Raw genomic sequence first — 18,562 nt, forward strand, 5'->3', positions numbered from 1 at the left:
GACTGTTTCCCTGTAAGCTGAAGGCGTGGGTTGCTGTTTTGGGTGGAAGCAGGTGGGGCTGGCTCATGCTCTGGGGAGGCGGGATTTGAAGACATGGCTTACGGAAGGTTCCTGTGGGTCTCCTTCGGGAAATGGGGAATGTCCTTGTTTCCAACCCCAAGAGACACAGTCTGGAAGAAGAAGGGAAACAGACAAATTGGTTACAATCCACAATGTGGGCGCCAGGCCCTCACGAGCTGAGAGGAGGTGAGAAGAGGGGAAGGGAAGCCAGAGGAGCTGCGGGCACGTGGGTGGGATGACACCTGCACTGAGGAAGGCCAGGACCCCAGACAAGGACACCTTTTTGAGTTAAGCTATAACTCCCTGCAGCAGCCCCATGCCTCCAGGAAGCCCAGCCACACGGTAGCCTTCACTGTCCCCTGACAGCCAGGTGTCCATGATCCCTCATCTGGTGGCCTTTGTGACAAAGGAAAGTGGGCTGGCTGTGAAATAACAGCAAATGGATAGCATCAGAAGAACTGCATTCCTATGCCCATGCACACACACGCACACACAGACACACGCACACACATGCACACACACGCACCCATGGAGACACACACATGCACACACATGCACTCATATACATATGCACACACATGCACACATGGACATACATGCACACACACACATGCACATGCACACATGGACACACACATGCACACACGCACACACACACGCACATGCACACACATGCACCCACACACAGGCACATGCACACACACACACACATGCAAACGCACACGCAACACATGCACACGCAGGAACTCCACCTCCCCTTCCCACTTTGTCAAAAGCGAGCCGGATGAGAAGCCGGGAAGGTTTGAGTTCTGTCTCCATGATGGTAAGTCTGAAGCCACACAATTGTGTGATGGGTTGTGTGATCTTCCTGACAAGGAACCTGTTGAGGGCTGCTGACTGGGAAGCTGTGCCCATGACCGGCTGTCAGGATGTGCCCGAGGTAGGAGCAGCCCTTCTGGGTTGACTGGGGGCTGGGGGCGCCCAGCTCGCCCCACCCTGGCAGAGCCCAACACTCCTCTGGCCTGACGTCGTAATGACGGGGGATTGGGGTGCGCAGCCAGCAGGTGCCCCCACATTGCAGGGAGGATTCAAAGCGAAACCACTTCAGTTTGCTTCCAGGAAGGGGTGAGCAGGCTCCTGGCACCTCCAGACCTAAGCCAGCCTGGGAGGGGCTCGCTCCAGAAGGGAACACGGAGCCCAGGAGATAAGGAGAACCCTTACCATCAGCACCACTTCCAGCGAGGACACCAGGGGACAAGTCCCAGGAGCAGAAGGGGGCTGGCTCCATCCACGTGGGCTCAGGGCCGCTGCCAGGCCAGGCTGGGAGGACAGAGAGACCCGTGTGCTCCACTGTTTCCCACTGCAGTGTGGGACAGGGGCTGTCAAGGGCGGCAGCTGTGGCTGGGACCCTGGATGGTGCTGGTCCTCCTGCAGCAGAAGCAGTTCAGGAGATGCTGGGTGCAGTGCAGGGCTGCTGCACAGGCGGGCAGAGGCGGGCGGGGACCGACCCTTCTCTCCCTCCTTTCTTTGCTTTTCTCCTTCTGAGCTCCCTGATCGTTTACAGCAGGAACTGTCTTCCTGATGACTTCACTTCCACCCCAGTGCCTGGTACACAGTGGGCGCTCAATAAATGTTGGTGGAGTGAATGGTCACTGGTAAGAGCAGATGCCATAAAGAGGAGAGATTTGGGGCCTCAGCCAAGAGCGCCTGGCCACCGTGGGGCCTCCTCGCTCACCACACAGGTCCTCCCAACTGACCTGGGCGAGGGATTGTGGTGTGAGTGTGGACTAGGCCTGGACGAGGGGTTGTGGTGTGAGGGCGAGGGATTGTGGTGTGAGTGTGGACTAGGCCTGGGCGTCCTGAGACTTCTCAAGTTCCCATTTCCTCAGGAGGGAAGTCAATCCCGTGAGGGCCCCAGGGCTCAGTATTCGCCTTCTGAACTCAGGAGAAGAAAAACCAGTCCAAGTTACATCCAAGGAGTGCTGTTGAGACACTTGGTCTGGGAGGACAGTGATAATCAAAGCTTCGCGTCCCTGGCGGTGGGACTCCACAACTGCTCAGCCCCACACAGACACAACATGTGGACGGGTGATTTGGTTTTTGCGGAATTGACTTTGTGTGTGGATGTCATGGAGACACTTCCTGGCGGGCACCGAGAGAAAGGGGGCATTGTTCTTCCTGCCGGAGAAAGGAGGACATTGGGGGGGCCTTGGGCAGTCCCCTCCGTGGCCAGAGAAAGAGGCTGGGAGGCGTCTCAGGGGCCTTTGATGCTGGGCAATTTGGGGTGCCAGAGGCCACTAAAGCAACGGCCCACTGCCCAATTTATGTGTGTGCTAAATCACGACCATGATTTCTGCGTGTTTTCTAGAATAGTAGCCAGCCATAAAACACAGGACGTGGTCTCATAATGTTCCAGATTCTAAACGTTTACAATCCATCTCTATGCTTTTTAACCAATATCTCATAAAATCAAACTCATCTTTTTAATATATTTTTAGTGTTCTGGTTTCCATTTCTGTTTAGGCACATTTGTCACGGCAAAGCCTGGAGCTGCAGTTATCAGAAAACGTCTAAAAGTTCAGAAGTTGATTGCTTTTAAAAGTAGCAGAACTAAAACAAAAACCTAACACCAGGTTGCTACATTTTGGGAGGTGTCTCCATGTGGACTCCTAAATTATTGTTTGAGGTCTGCTTACTCCAAGAGGCATTTCTCTTTTTAGAAAATTAAAAACATTAAGTACTCCATCTGGACACAAAGCGTCTCCATATGACAGAGTTTTGTTACTGTGGGGAGAGAACAAAGCGCCAGCCACACCCCTCATTCCACAGCCTTTCCCAACCCTCCCCTCGAGATGAAATGCCGGCCATCTGCAGCGCTTCACCTCTGAGCTGGAAACCAGCTTGTTTCTTTTGCTTTGATGAGGTTCTGCTGGTTTTGGCGAGACTTTGAAGTTTATTTATTGTCATCAAATTGCATTAATTATTTTTGAAGTTTATAGTTTTGTTCACAACTTTAAGACTTTGTGAAGGGCATAAAATAAGCATAAATTCAAAAAATTCCAAGAAATGGATCCAACAGTTACTTTTAATTGGCAGCAGAATACAGCCCCCAATTTATTACAAACTTACATGCAATGGTTTAGAACTAATTTTAACTTCCCCTTGAAGTTGGAATTCAAAACCTCACTGGTGGCTTGACATGGTATTATCCAAGGAGAATGTTTGTTTCATAATTTGAAACAAGAACCTGGATCTTTTATGAGGTCCAGTATTATTTCCATATGAGGGAGCAGAGTGGGAAGAAGGCAGCTGGAACAGACGCCAGGGCCAAGCCGGGATCTGGGGCCCTCTTGATCTCCCTCATTATCGGTGCTCCTTCCCCAAGGGCCAGCCAGGGGCCCCGCACAGCACAGTCTTTTGGCTGGGGTCAGAGAAACCTTACGGGCAAGGGCAACAATAAAACTACCACCTTACCACCCCCAGAGTGCATTCCCCCCAACAGAGACCCCAGACTGCCTCAGCCCACCTGGAGCAGAGACCTCAAGACCCCAGCCTGCCTCAGTCCACCCATCCGGACACCCCCTGGCTGCCTCAGCCCACCTGGAGCAGAGACCTTGAGACCCCAGCCTGCCTCAGTCCACCCATCCGGAGACCCCCTGCCTGCCTCAGCCCACCCTGGGCAGAGACCCCAAAACCCCTGGCTGCGTCAGCCCACCTGGAGCAGAGACCTCGAGACCCCTGCCTGCCTCAGCCCACTCCAAGCAGAGACCCCAAGACCCCTGCTTGCCTCAGCCCACCTGGAGTGGAGACTCCGAGACCTCTGCCTGCATCAGCTCCTCCCATCCAGAGACCCCCTGCCTGCCTCAGCCCACTCCAAGCAGAGACCCCAAGATCCCTGCCTGCATCAGCCCCACCCATCTGGAGCCCCCGGCCTGCCTCAGTCCACTCCAAGCAGAGACCCCAAGATCCCTGCCTGCCTCAGCCCCACCCATCTGGAGCCCCCGGCCTGCCTCAGTCCACTCCAAGCAGAGACCCCAAGATCCCTGCCTGCATCAGCCCCACCCATCTGGAGCCCCCGGCCTGCCTCAGTCCACTCCAAGCAGAGACCCCAAGATCCCTGCCTGCATCAGCCCCACCCATCTGGAGACCCCGGCCTGCCTCAGTCCACTCCAAGCAGAGACCCCAAGACCCCTGCCTGCATCAGCCCCACCCATCTGGAGCCCCCGGCCTGCATCAGCCCCACCCATCTGGAGCCCCCTGCCTGCATCAGCCCCACCCATCTGGAGCCCCCGGCCTGCATCAGCCCCACCCATCTGGAGCCCCTGGCCTGCCTCAGTCCACTCCAAGCAGAGACCCCAAGATCCCTGCCTGCATCAGCCCCACCCATCTGGAGCCCCCGGCCTGCCTCAGTCCACTCCAAGCAGAGACCCCAAGATCCCTGCCTGCATCAGCCCCACCCATCTGGAGCCCCCGGCCTGCCTCAGTCCACTCCAAGCAGAGACCCCAAGATCCCTGCCTGCATCAGCCCCACCCATCTGGAGCCCCGGCCCGCCTCAGTCCACCCATCTGGAGCCCCGGCCTGCCTCAGTCCACTCCAAGCAGAGACCCCAAGATCCCTGTCTGCATCAGCCCTACCCATCTGGAGCCCCGGCCTGCCTCAGTCCACCCATCTGGAGCCCCCGGCCTGCCTCAGTCCACTCCAAGCAGAGACCCCAAGATCCCTGCCTGCATCAGCCCCACCCATCTGGAGCCCCGGCCTGCCTCAGTCCACCCATCTGGAGCCCCCGGCCTGCCTCAGTCCACTCCAAGCAAGACCCCAAGACCCCTGCCTGCATCAGCCCCACCCATCTGGAGCCCCCGGCCTGCCTCAGTCCACCCATCTGGAGCCCCCGGCCTGCCTCAGTCCACCCATCTGGAGCCCCCGGCCTGCCTCAGTCCACCCATCTGGAGCCCCCGGCCTGCCTCAGTCCACTCCAAGCAGAGACCCCAAGACCCCTGCCTGCATCAGCCCCACCCATCTGGAGCCCCGGCCTGCCTCAGTCCACTCCAAGCAGAGACCCCAAGACCCCTGCCTGCATCAGCCCCACCCATCTGGAGCCCCCGGCCTGCCTCAGTCCACCCATCTGGAGCCCCCGGCCTGCCTCAGTCCACCCATCTGGAGCCCCCGGCCTGCCTCAGTCCACTCCAAGCAGAGACCCCAAGATCCCTGCCTGCATCAGCCCCACCCATCTGGAGCCCCGGCCTGCCTCAGTCCACTCCAAGCAGAGACCCCAAGATCCCTGCCTGCATCAGCCCCACCCATCTGGAGCCCCGGCCTGCCTCAGTCCACCCATCTGGAGCCCCCGGCCTGCCTCAGTCCACTCCAAGCAGAGACCCCAAGATCCCTGCCTGCATCAGCCCCACCCATCCGGAGCCCCGGCCTGCCTCGGTCCACCCATCCGGAGCCCCGGCCTGCCTCGGTCCACCCATCCGGAGCCCCGGCCTGCCTCGGTCCACCCATCCGGAGCCCCGGCCTGCCTCGGTCCACCCATCCGGAGCCCCGGCCTGCCTCGGTCCACCCATCCGAGCCCGGCCTGCTCGTCCATCCGGAGCCCCGGCCTGCCTCGGTCCACCCATCCGGAGCCCCGGCCTGCCTCGGTCCACCCATCCGGAGCCCCGGCCTGCCTCGGTCCACCCATCCGGAGCCCCGGCCTGCCTCGGTCCACCCATCCGGAGCCCCGGCCTGCCTCGGTCCACCCATCCGGAGCCCCGGCCTGCCTCGGTCCACCCATCCGGAGCCCCGGCCTGCCTCGGTCCACCCATCTGGAGCCCCGGCCTGCCTCGGTCCACCCACCCCCATCATTGCATTGGTCTCCGTTCCTTTGTCCACAGCTTCCCAGCACTCCTGTGCCAAGGCCTTTCCGCAGCTCCAGGTCCAGCTGCGAGTGAGGTTCAGGCCTCCCTCGGCCTGTGCCACGGGGAGAGGCAGTAACCTGGCAAGGATGCCCGGGTGTGGAGGCGGGACCTGGGCTGGGGCTGTGTCATGGGGAGGGGCCAGGAATGCCCCCTAGCAGACCAGGATGGGGACTCTGATGCGGGGATGTGCGGGGAGGTGGTCGCAGAGGCAGAGGGAGGGCAAAGGGAGCTGGAACCCGGGAGGGGAAAGGCCCCTCATACTGGGTGCCTGCCCTGCAAGTGTTGTGCTGGCCAGGATGAGAGGCTGCAGCCACTCAGCAGCCCTGGAGCAGCCCAGGGACGGCCCAGGCCACTGGGGAGGCTCCAGGGAGGGGCTGGCAGGCAGAGGCCCAGAGGCAGGACCCGCAGCTCGAGTTGAATGGGCACCAGCCCATAAGTAGGCCGAGGCCAAGGTCGGGGCACTGTGGGACCCCTGCCCGCAAGGAGGGGTGTGCCCCGTGGGCTGTTCAGGGCTGGGTCTTGCTGTTTTGGCCCGTGCTTTCCCTCTGTGCCTCTGTCTGTTCGGAGCCCCTGGCACGCCGAAGGAAGGTCTGGGGGCAGCAGGGGACCTGGATGGCTGGGGTGGAGTGGGAGGGGAAGGTGGGGTCCAGGGTTTTCCTCTTAGCCCAGAGAGTTGGCCGCAGGTTTGGGGGACAGAGCCCTGACAGGGACATGAGGCACTGGCTATGAACTCGAGGGGACATGCTCATGGGGGCCAGGGCAGAGACAGGGGAGGCTTGGAATTGCAGTCTGGGGCCTCTGGGAGGGGAGCTGGCTGGTGAAGAGGTCCAGGGTGAGGGCGGGGGGCATGGCTGCAAGCAGAAGGACCCCTCCCCACTGACCCATGCCGCTCATCCACAGCAGAGGCTCAGACCCCATTCCACATGGGAGGTGGAACGTGCTGGGAGGAGGGGAATGGCAGCCCAAGTGAGGACAGAGGGGGTCCAGCAGTCTTGCCCCGCCCCACCCACCTACCAGATCCCAGGGGTTCAGCAGCCTCCTTGCCTCTGACCAGATCCCAGGGCCCAGCAGCCCATCTGCATCACAGGGGCAATGTGTGGTTTTTAGGTTTTGGTGTGTGTGGTGTGTGTGTGCGATGTGTGTGTGTGTGGTGTGTGTCTGTGTGTTTGTGTATGCACATTTCTTTGGTCCTGGCCTTTTTTAATGGTGGCAACAAACTTTACAAGAGTTTAGTTTTCATCTTTCTTTCTCTCTTTTCATACCTCTTGCAGCTTTTCCTGGATTTGTTTTTCTTTTCATTTTGAGGTTTTCTCCAGAAATGTTTTCATTGTGGGTTTTGCTGGCAAATCTTCTGAAGCCTTATGAGACTATTTTTATTATACCCTCAGAATACTTCTTTCTTTCAACTACTGTATTTTTTTACAGCCACTATTTCCACTTTGTTCTTTTTTCAGGACATTTTTCTTTTTCACACCACTAACGTTTTTTTTATTATGTTAAATATGAGCATCCTACTCATTTTAAGTCATGTGTCTATTCTAACACACCTGCTTCAGATGTTATACACCTTCCAGTTCATGGCTTTTTCTTTTGTGACATTTAAATGGTTTGGGTGTTTAGTTCCCTTGACCCAAGAGCTCACCTTCCTCTACAAGTAGGTTTAATCACCTCTGGAGGAAGATACATCCTCCAAAACTTCTATTTTTGTGCATAGCATCCAAAATACAAACTTCCGGCTATGCTAAAGACCACAGGGCCAACCACCAAAAGATAAAAAGGAAATATAAACAGAACTGAATAGGGCAGATGTTGGACTTACCAAATATGATTTTAAATTAACTGTAGTTAAAAGCACATGACAATATGAACAATTCTACAGGATAACTGAAGTCTTTTGTTTTTTGAAAAACAAATGGAAATACTAGAACTAGAACTCTATTAACTGAAAATACTTAAAAGATGGGGTTAGTAACTGATTGAACATCAGAATAAAGATGAATGAACCAGAAGCTAGGTAGGTAGAACATATAAAGAAGAACGCAATGAAAACTAAAAGGAAAAAAAGTAGAAAAAAGGGCATGACATCATATAAGACATGATGCAAATGCATGACATGCATGGACTGGAGTCCCAGAAGAAGAAGAGAGAGAATGAGGGAGAAGAATATTTGAAGAAACACTGGTTAAGACATTCCCAAAACCAATGAAAGACATCAAACCACATATCTATGAAGCTCTGCAAACATGAAGCAAAATGAATGCAAAGAAAACCATGCCTGGGCATCTTACAGCCAAAAATAAAAAGGAAGAGAAAAATTGTGACAGTAAATAGGCTGATGGTTTCCTTCTCAACAGAAAATAATGGAAGCTGAAAGACAACTGAATGATGTATTTTTAAATTCTGGGGTTAAAAATAACAGCTCACCTAGAATCCTATATCCAGTTAAAATATTTTTATGAAAATAAACATGAACTGAAGATGTATTCAGATGAAAAATTTGAGAGAATTTGTCATCAGTAATCTTCACTAAAATAAATGTAAAGGAACTTTTTCAGGCCAAAGGCAAATTATCCAAAAATATCTTGTTTTTTAAAACAAGAAAATAGAAGAAAATTTGAAAAACAATAGAAAAGGTAAATGTGTAGGCAAACCCACTGAAAACAATAAAAATAATGATATATTGTAGAATTAAATGTGTATAAAATTAGGATACAAAAAATGATGCAAAAGCCAGGATAGGCAAATGAGGTTAAATAATTATAAAGTGCTTGCATCCAGGAGCAAGTGCACTAACTCTGATACATCAGAGATGCTGGTGAGGAGTCATTAGGAGAATGATTTAAAATGCACATGACTAAAAGTTTAGTGGAGAAAAATAAAGTATTGCTTCATCAAAAACTAAGAGGAAAAGATGAAAAACAGCTGATGAGGTCACAATGAAGAAAACCGTAATGTGGTAAATCTAAGCACAGAAGTATTGTTAATTAATGTAGTCATATAAATTACATGAATACTCCAACTAAAAGACAAAGATTGGTCATGTTGGATTATAAAAATAAAACCAAACAAATATGTTCCTTCAGATGATACTCAGTAGTGCCAGTGCCTAAAGGCAGAAGGATGGGAAAGGTGTCCCATGCAAACAGAAAACCAGCACAATGTTTGGGGAAAATGATCAACAAATTTGACTTGGTCAAAATGGACAGAGCCCTGTGTGTGAGGACTGACTTCAGCCTATGAATTTCTCCAAGTAGACAACGAGCGTTACCAAAACTAATGGCCCGTTGGATCATTAAAGATTTCCCAAAAAATTGGTGGTGTTGAAACATACAGAACATAGTTTCTGACCACAGTGAAATTTAACTAGGAATTGTGAACAAAAAGATACATAGAAAAATCCCAAATGTTGGCCAGGTGTGGTAGCTCACACCTGTAATCCCAGCACTTTGGGAGGGAGAGGTGGGCAGATCACAAGGTCAGGAGATCAACACCATCCTGGCTAACACAGTGAACCCCATCTCTACTAAAAAATACAAAAAAAAAAAAAATTAGCCGGGTGTGGTGGTGGGCACCCGTAGTCCCAGCTACTCGGAAGGCTGAGGCAGAAGAATGGCGTGAACCCAGGAGGTGGAGCTTGCAGTGAGCCGGGATCGCACCACTGCAGTCCAGCCTGGGTGACAGAGCAAGACTCTGTCCCCCTACCCGCAAAAAAAAAAAAAAAAAAAAGAAAAAGAAAAAGAAAAAGAAAAGAAAAATCCCAAATGTTTGGAAATAAAGTGACAAACTTCTAAATAATCTGTTAGTCAAAAAGAAACCACAATGAAAATTAGGAAATATCTTAAACTGAATGAAGATAACGATATGAAGTAAAGAACTTATGTGATGTAATTAAAGCAGTGTTGAGAAGAAGACACATGCCTTTAATGTGTATAATAGAAAAGATGCTCAAAATCAAAGAATTAAGTGTTTTTTCCCAAGAAGTTGGAAAAAGAACACAAAATTGAACTATCAAACTCAATATGTTAGACAGAAGAAAACAAGATAACGTTGGTAATTAAGGAAACAGGAGACATACATGAGAAAAAATATCAACAGTCAAAAGTGGTTTGCTAGAAATAAAATAATAAATATAAAATTATAAACTCCTAAAAAGTTTGATTAAAAAAAATAAGAAAGCACAAATTAACTGTTGGGGTGACCAGACCCAACACCAAGTGAAGGGGGCGATGAAGTCCGGCGGAGTCAAAGGAATGAGAAAAGACAGTTTGAGAGAGAAAATGGGTCCAGGGGGCCAATGCGAGTATGGAGGCTGGGAAGGCCTTGAGCTCCGGAAGTCCAGACTATTTATTGGTGATCAAACAAAGAAACAGGTGGCGAGAATGTGGGGTTGAAAGGGAGTGTTGCAATTAGGCACATGATTTACAGCTGTGATGGTTTAGCATTTGCTCTGCTACTTGAGATAATGGAGAGCAGGTTCTTTTAACTCAAGATACAATTGATCGTGGGAGAGCAAGGAGCAAGGAGCCAGCAAGTCTAGACACATTCCAGAGCCACAAGCCCTGGATTCTATCCAAGCCATGAGGGGTTTTATGCCCTGGGCTTAGATTATGCTGCATCAGGGTAGCCTTCCACCCGTTAGCATAGAGCTTGCTGTTCCAAAGGCCACTAGGAGTTTTAGACCCTGGACCCCAGACATGTTCCAAGACTCTTTTACATTATGTCAGACATGCAAGCCCTGCCTCAGCTTCTCCCAACACTCAGCTTTTCTCCCAACATTAACAATATCAGAAATGAAAATGGAGACGTCACAAAAGATCCTACCGATACTAAGTTAATAATAAAAGAATATGCTGAACAATTTATGCCAATAAATGTGAAAATTTAGAAAACTTGAACAAACTCTGAAAAACACAACTTGCCAAAACTGATGCAAAAAAAAAATGTATGAGTCTGAACAATCTTATTTAAAATGTTCCCACAAAGAAAACTTCAGGTCCAGTTGGCTCCACCAGCAAACCATTCTTCCAAACATTTGTGGGAGAGAAAAACACCAATCTTACACAAATTCTTCCAGAGAAGAGAAAAAATGAATACTGCTTTGCAACTTTATTTAAAAGACTAGCTTGACTTTGTTATTAAAATCTGATGAGATCACTGCAAAAAAGAAACATTGCAACAATCTCTGATATGTGCATGGACCAAATATTGTCTAAAAATGAGTGAATCACTGATAAATGAATTCAGTGAAGTCTCAGGTTACAAAATCAATGTACACAAATCAGTAGCACTGCTATACACCAACAATGACCAAGCTGAGAATCAAATCAAGAACTCGAGCCCTTTTACAATAGCTGCAAAAAATAAAATAAAATTCCTAGAAATAACTTGACCAAGGGGTGAAATATCTCTACAAGGAGACCTAGCAAAAACTGCTGAAAGAAATCATAGATGACACAAACCAATGGAAATATATCCCATGCTCATGGACTGGAAGAATCAATATTGTGAAAGTGACCCCACTATCCAAAGCAATCTATAGATTCAATGCAATTCCTATGACAATGCCAACATCGTTTTTCAAATAATTGAAAAACAATCCTAAAATTCATAGAATAAAAAAAATGCCTGAATAGCCAAAGTAATCCTAAGCAAAAAGAACAAAGCTGGAGGCATCACATTACCTGACTTCAAATTATCTTACAAGGCTATGGTAACCAAAACAGCATGGTATTGGTGTAAAAGTAGATACATAGACCAATGGAACATAATAGAGAACCCAGAAATAAAGCCAAATACTTATAACCAATTCATCTTCAACAAAGCACACAAAAACAAAAAAATGGGGAAAGAACACCTTATTCAGTAAATGTTGCAGAAAAAAATTGGAAAGCCAAAGGTAGAAAAATGAAAGTGGGTCCCTATCTCTCAGAATATACAAAAATCATCTTAAAATGGATTAAAGACTTAAATTTAAGACCTGAAACCATAAAAATTCCAAAAGATAACCCAAGAAAAACTCTTCTGGACGTTGGCTTAGGCAAAAAATTCATGACTAAGACCCCAAAAGCAAATGCAACAAAAACAAAAAGAAATAAATGGGACCTAAATAAACTAGAAGGCTCTGCACAGCAAAATAAATAATCATCAGAGTAAACAGACAACCCACAGAGTAAGAAAAAAATATTTGCAAACTATGCATTTGACAAAAGACTGTATCCAGAACCTGCAAGGAACTCAAACAAATCAGCCAAAAAAAAATCCCATCCAAGGGTGGGCAAATGACATGAATAGACACACTTCTCAAAAGAAGACATGTAAATGACCAACGAACATGTGAAAAAATGTCCAACACCACTAATTGTAGGAAATGCAATTTAAAATCATAATGAGCTGCCACTTTACCCCAGACAGAATGGCCATTACTAAAAGGGTAACTTATACACCACTAGTGAGAATAGAAATTAGTACAACCTCTGTGGAAGACAATATGGGTATTTCTCAAAGAACTAAAAGTAGATCTACCATTTGATCCAGAAATCTCACTACTGGGCATCTACCCAAAGGAAAAGAAGTCATTATATTAAAAAGACATCTGCACATATATGTTCATCACAGTACAATTCACAATTGCAAAGATATGGAACTTCCCCAAGTGCCCATCAACTGATAAGTGAATAAAGAAAATGTGGTGCATATACACTATGGTATACTACGCAGTCATAAAAAGGATGAAACAATGTTTTTACAGCAACTTGGATGGTGCTGGAAGTCATTATTCTAAGTGAAGTAACTCAAGAATGGAAAACCAAATACCATATATTCTCACTTATATGTGGGAGCTAAGCTATGGATACAGGAAGGCCTACAGAGGAGCATAATAGACACTGGAGGCTCAGAAAGGGGAGGGCAGAAGCAGGTAACGGATTAAAAAAACCCTGCATATTGGGTACAATGTACGAAAGCTATTGAAATAAAAAAATTTAATAATTAGCAAATCACAGTCAGCATATAAAAAAAAAACCACAGCTAATTAAGGCATAATCCAGATATACAAGAATGGTAAAATTTAAAGTAATAAATACAGATAATATATAATCAAATGTAAATAAGAAAATAGCACATAATTATCTCAACAGATGCAGAAAAGAATTCTTTTTTTTTTTTTTTTTTTGAGACGGAGTCTTGCTCTGTTGCCCAGGCTGGAGTGCAGTGGTGCGATCTCCACTCACTGCAAGCTCCACCTCCCGGGTTCACGCCATTCTCATGCCTCAGCCTCCCATGTAGCTGGGACTGCAGGTGCCCGCCACCGCGCCCGGCTAATTTTTGTATTTTTAGTAGAGACGGGGTTTCACCATGTTAGCCAGGATGATCTCGGTCTCCTGACCTCATGATCTGCCCGTCTTGGCCTCCCAAAGTGCTGGGATTACAGGCGTGAGCCACCGCGCCCTGCCAGAAAAGATTTCTTTCGAAAACTGACCTCCCATTCAATATGATAACTGTAAAAAAGGAAAGAAATGCAGGTGAATTCCTTAGCATGATGAAAGGCATCACACACAGCACCCAATGTGGAGACTCTGGGGGAGCCTCACACAACAGCCAGGACCACACCGTGAGCACCAACTCTTAGCACTTTAAGCAAATGCTCTACTAGAGGCTCTTTCTGGTATAAGAAAACAAGATAAGGAGATAAAAGGAATTTGGTTTGAAAAGAAAGATAAAAGTATTAATTTATTGACAATATACAGAATATATACAAGAATCTATTAAAGGAAACTATTTGTGTATATATTATTTCAGCAAGTTCACTGAACACAAGGCCAACCTATAAAAATTGTTATTCTATATGTTTGAACAAATAAGGAAATTTGAAAAAATTAGGAAATGAAATTTTAAGGAGCTAAACATTACAATAGTATTTTTTAAAAAACACTCCAGAAAAACTCTTTTTGACAACAGGCACAATCTTGAGCTTGTCCCAATGACTTGAGGGGCTGAGGTGGGAGAACCATTTGTGCCCATGAGATTGAGGCTGCCATGAACTATGATTGTATCACTGCATTCCAGCTTGGGTGACAGAGCAAGACCCCACTGGAAAGAAAGAAGAAGGGAGGAAGGGGAAGGAGAGGAGAGGGAGGGAGGGAGAGAGAAAGGGAAAGAAAGAAAAAAAAGAAAAAAAAAGAAAGAAAGAAAGAAAGAAGAAAGAAAAGAAAGAAAAAGAAAGAAAAAGAAAAAAGAAAGAAAGAAAAAGAAAGAAGAAGAAAGAAAGAAAGAAAGAGAAAGAAGAAGAAAGAAAGAAAAAAGAAGGAGAGGGAGGGAGGGAGGGAGGAGGGAGGGGAGGCGTATGGGAGGCGTTCAGGATCGTCCAATTAGAAATAAAAGAAGCAAAAAAAGCTCGGTTCCCTGGAATACGGGCCGTTCTCCCGCCACTTCCCGCCATCGCTGCCCGCCACGTAGAACTACCAAACAGCCACGACTCCTCCTCTCTTCCGCCTCTCCCTCTGCACAGACAGGGAAGAAATCATCCCAGTGGAAAGCCCTGTGTTAGAGATCGGCTGGTGGTTTCTGATTACCTGAACTATGACCGTGAACACTGAGTTGGACTTTGGTTTGCTTGAGTTGAAACCCAAGGCGCTGTGGCCACCTCAGGCTAATGATCTCCCAGTTAATTATTTTAACCTGTGTGTGTGTTTACTATGTGTACTCACACAAGCACAACTAAGAACTCAAATTCAGAATAAAGAAATTCTACAAATCAATAAAAGACAAAAATCCAATTTTTGAAAATGCCAAGAGAGTATCCAAATTGCCAATAAGCATATACAACTGTGCTCAACTTCAATGACTGTGGGAGCAATGAGTATCAAAAACACAATAAAATACCAATATACACCCAACAGAATGGCTAAAATTTACAGCTGACGATTGCAAGTGTCAGCAAGGGTGTGGGGCAACTGGAACTCCTGTAGACTCTTGGAGAGTGTCAGTTGGCACAGCCACTCTGAAAAGCCATTAAGCAGTGTTTGATAAAGCTGAGCATGTGCATACGCTATAACCCAGCCCTTCAACTCATGTATGTTCCACATCCATAAAAGAATTCCATTCACCACAAAGTACACATGAGGCTGTTTGTGACACCCTTACTCACAACAGGTAAAAACTACTGTGATTAGTGGAACAGATAATCAACTGTGTTCACATGATGGAATACTATAAGGCCACTTATATAAATGAATCACAACAGGTAAAAACTCCTGTGATTAACAGAATGGATAATCAACTGTGTTCACATGATGGAATACTATAAGGCCACGTATATGAATGAACCAGTGCTGTGTTCAACAGCATGGGTGAATTTCACACTTATATGAAGTTCAAGAAGAGCTGAAGCTAATCTGTGTGTTAAAAGAGGGATTGTGGAGCCTTACTGGGTAGAGGATTCTGGGGCCTGGGGTTGTTCTGTGTCCTGGTCTTGGTGGTCTTGATGCCGTAACAATTCACCATAATTTTCTTACGCATAGTATACTTCAAAAAATTGCCTAGAAACAATAAAAGAGTTAGGAAACTAAATAAATAAAACTAAATTTAAAAATAAATTCCTGGCTGGGCGCCGCGGCTCACACGTGTAATCCCAGCACTTTGGGAGGCCAAGGCGGGTGGATCATGAGGTCAGGAGATCAAGACCATCCTGGCTAACACAGTGAAACCTGGTCTCTACTAAAAATACAACAAATCAGCTGGGTGCGGTGGTTCACGCCTGTAATCCCAGCACTTTGGGAGGCCAAGGTGGGTGGATCATGAGGTCAGGAGTTCAAGACCAATCTGGCCAACATGGCAAAACCTTGTCTCTACTTTAAAATACAAAAAATTAGCCAGGCATGGTGGTAGGCACCTGTAATCTCAGCTACTCAGGAGGCTGAGGCAGGAAAATTGCTTGAACCTGGGAGGCGGAAGTTGCAGTGAGCTGAGATCATGCCACTGCACTCCAGCCTAGGCAATCCAGTGAGACTTCATCTCAGAAAGAAAAGTAATACAAAAAATTAGCCAGGCATAGTGGCAGATGCCTGTAATCCCAGCTACTTTGGAAGCTGAGGCAGGAGAATTGCTTGAACCAGGGAGGCGGAGGTTGCAGTGAGCTGAGATCGTGCCACTGTACTCCAGCCTGGGTGACTGACAGAGTGAGACTCCATCTCAATCAATCAATCAATCAATCAATCAATCAATCAATCCCTACATTGATTCTTTTGGGGGGAAAAGCAATAAAATGCATGAACAGGCAAACAGACTAATGGAATAAAAGAAAGTGCCAAAAAGGGCCCCCATTTATGGGAACCCCGATATGACAGGACCATCACCTATGGGAATGACCCTATGATGAATGTGGACGCCACATCCCTGGAGAAAGGGTGCCAGGGCCAGCATGAGAGATGAGAGCTACCTCACCGCCTGGGAAACGTGAAGGTGGATCCCTGCCTCATGCCAGATTCAAGAGGGGAAACTGGGACCAGGTGCAGTGGCTCACACCTGTAATCCCAGCACTTTGGGAGGCCGGGGTGGGTGGATCACCTGAGGTCAGGAGTTCAAGACCAGCCTGACAAACATGAAGAAACCCCATCTCTACTAAAAATACCAAATTAACTGGGCATGGTGGTGCATGCCTGTAATCCTAGCTACTCAGGAGGCTGAGGCAGGAAAATTGCTTGAACCTGGGAGGCGGAGGTTTTGGTGAGCCGAGATCACGCCATTTCATTTCAGCCTGGGCAACAAGAGTGAAACTTCGTCTCAGGAAAAAAAAAAACAAAAAACAAAAAACAAAAACAAAAAAAGAGGGGAAGCTGGGTTCAAACCTAACGTGAGATTAAAGCCTTGAAGCTCACAGGAGAAAACGTCACATAGCTTCACAACCAGAAAACCTCACGCCACGCGGTGAAAAACCACTGGGTACCACCAGTGGGCTTGTGTATTCCGCAAAGGACATTAACCACATCGTGCCCACGCAGCAGACAGAGGAGCTGTTTCCAGATCCAAACCCTGCAAGGGACTCATCTCTACAACACACAGCAGCGTCCATGAACCATGAGCAAAAGGCAGCCTCTCAGTCCACTTCATGCTGCTTAATAGAATTCCACAGTCTGGGTAATTTATAAAGAACAGAAATGTATCCCTCACCTTTCAGAAGCTGAGAGTCCAAGCAAGGCACCTGCATCTGGTGAGGTCCTTCTGGCTTCACCATCCCAGGGCAGAAGGCAGAGGGCGGAAGTCACGGGCATGGGTGGGCATCCAAACTCATCCTTTTATCAGGAACCCCCTCCTGGGATAACAGCACTCATCCATTTATGAGGGTGGAGTCCTTGTGGCCTCATCACTCCTTAAATGTCCCACCTCTTAATACTGCTACAATGGTAATTAAATTTCAACATGAGTTTGAGAGGGGACAAACATTCAAACCACAGCAGATGAGAACTAGCATTCGGGCAGAGGTTAGACGTGGACGATTCACAGAAGGAACAACTGATAGGACTCACCTCAGCCTCTGTTCAGCCTCCTGTGATGGGTGAGTGGCACTCAGCCTCCCGTGACGGGTGAGTGGGTGACGCTCAGCCTCCCGTGATGGGTGAGTGGGAGACGCTCAGCCTCACCTGTGACAGGAGGCTGGCAGGTACACTCACACTAACTAAATATTTCATAAATCTGGGTACTGCATGCTGCTGGTTGCTGTTAGAGTGGGGTCTTCCTTCCACAGTGTGTTTGACAAGTCCTACTTTCCCCCCAGCAGTTCAGGAGCCTTGCAGCCATGCAGCACTGGCCTCTTCACATGCCAGTAGCGTTCCTGTCCACTTTGTGGGTGGCCTGTGCTGCCAGGTGAGCCACAGCCATGGTGGGTCCTGCTTTCCTTCTCACGGCTCTGCCTCCTTGGAGGGCACAGATGCCTCAGAGCCGCTCAGCTACAGCAAACCGCTGCCTTCCTCCTTGGGTGGCTGTTGCAATGCAGCCTCTGCTCAAGACCCTGTCCTCGTCCATGAGACTCCCGGGTGGAGGGCAGGTGGGTGACAGGATGGTCTAAGCTTGGCGCTCAAGACCCTGTGCTCGTCCATGAGACCCCCGGGTGGAGGGCAGGTGGGTGACAGGATGGTCTAAGCTTGGCATTAGCTGATAAATCACTTGATTCCACGGCTCTGGCGTCAAATCTTTGCTTGTCTCTGTGGGCACTGCCTGTTGGCCCTGCAAAAATGTGTTGCACTGGCTTTTGAAATAGGAGTAAGGGCCGGGCGTGGTGGCTCACACCTGTAATCCCACCATTTTGGGAGGCCAAGGTGGGCGGATACGAGGTCAGGAGATGGAGACTGTCCTGGCTAACACGGTGAAAACCCATCTCTACTAAAAATACAAAAAAATAGCCGGGCATGGTGGTGGGTGCCTGTAGTCCCAGCTACTCAGGAGGCTGAGGCAGGAGAATCACTTGAACCCCAGAGGCGGGCCCGGAGGCCGAGGTTGCATTGAGCTGAGATTGTGTCACTGCACTCCAGCCTGGGCAACAAGAGCGAGACACTGTCTCAAAAAACAAACAAACAAACAAACCAAAAAAAAAAAAAGAGAGAAAAAACAGGAG

At 48.2% G+C, this 18,562-nt stretch overlaps 1 protein-coding gene across 2 annotated transcripts in view; it reads right to left on the reverse strand.

Moving 5' to 3' along the window:
* LOC115896442 overlaps positions 1–17,583 on the reverse strand; it is an 18,306-nt gene extending 723 nt beyond the window's left edge. The window contains exons 1-4 of one of the 2 annotated variants that reach the window (XM_030927100.1): positions 17,478–17,583; positions 17,122–17,346; positions 1,282–1,380; positions 103–170 (exon numbers count right to left, since the gene is read on the reverse strand). In XM_030927100.1, the coding sequence (XP_030782960.1) occupies positions 103–170; positions 1,282–1,380; positions 17,122–17,185 (231 nt within the window). In that variant the 5' untranslated portion in view covers positions 17,186–17,346; positions 17,478–17,583. Of the gene's footprint in view, positions 1–102; positions 171–1,281; positions 1,489–17,121; positions 17,347–17,477 lie in introns of both variants that reach the window. The other variant, XM_030927098.1, reaches the window with a different exon arrangement.
* Positions 17,584–18,562: the final 979 nt, after the last annotated feature.

The sequence above is a fragment of the Rhinopithecus roxellana genome, chromosome 3 (genome assembly GCF_007565055.1).
Source record: "Rhinopithecus roxellana isolate Shanxi Qingling chromosome 3, ASM756505v1, whole genome shotgun sequence".
Lineage (NCBI taxonomy): Eukaryota > Metazoa > Chordata > Mammalia > Primates > Cercopithecidae > Rhinopithecus > Rhinopithecus roxellana.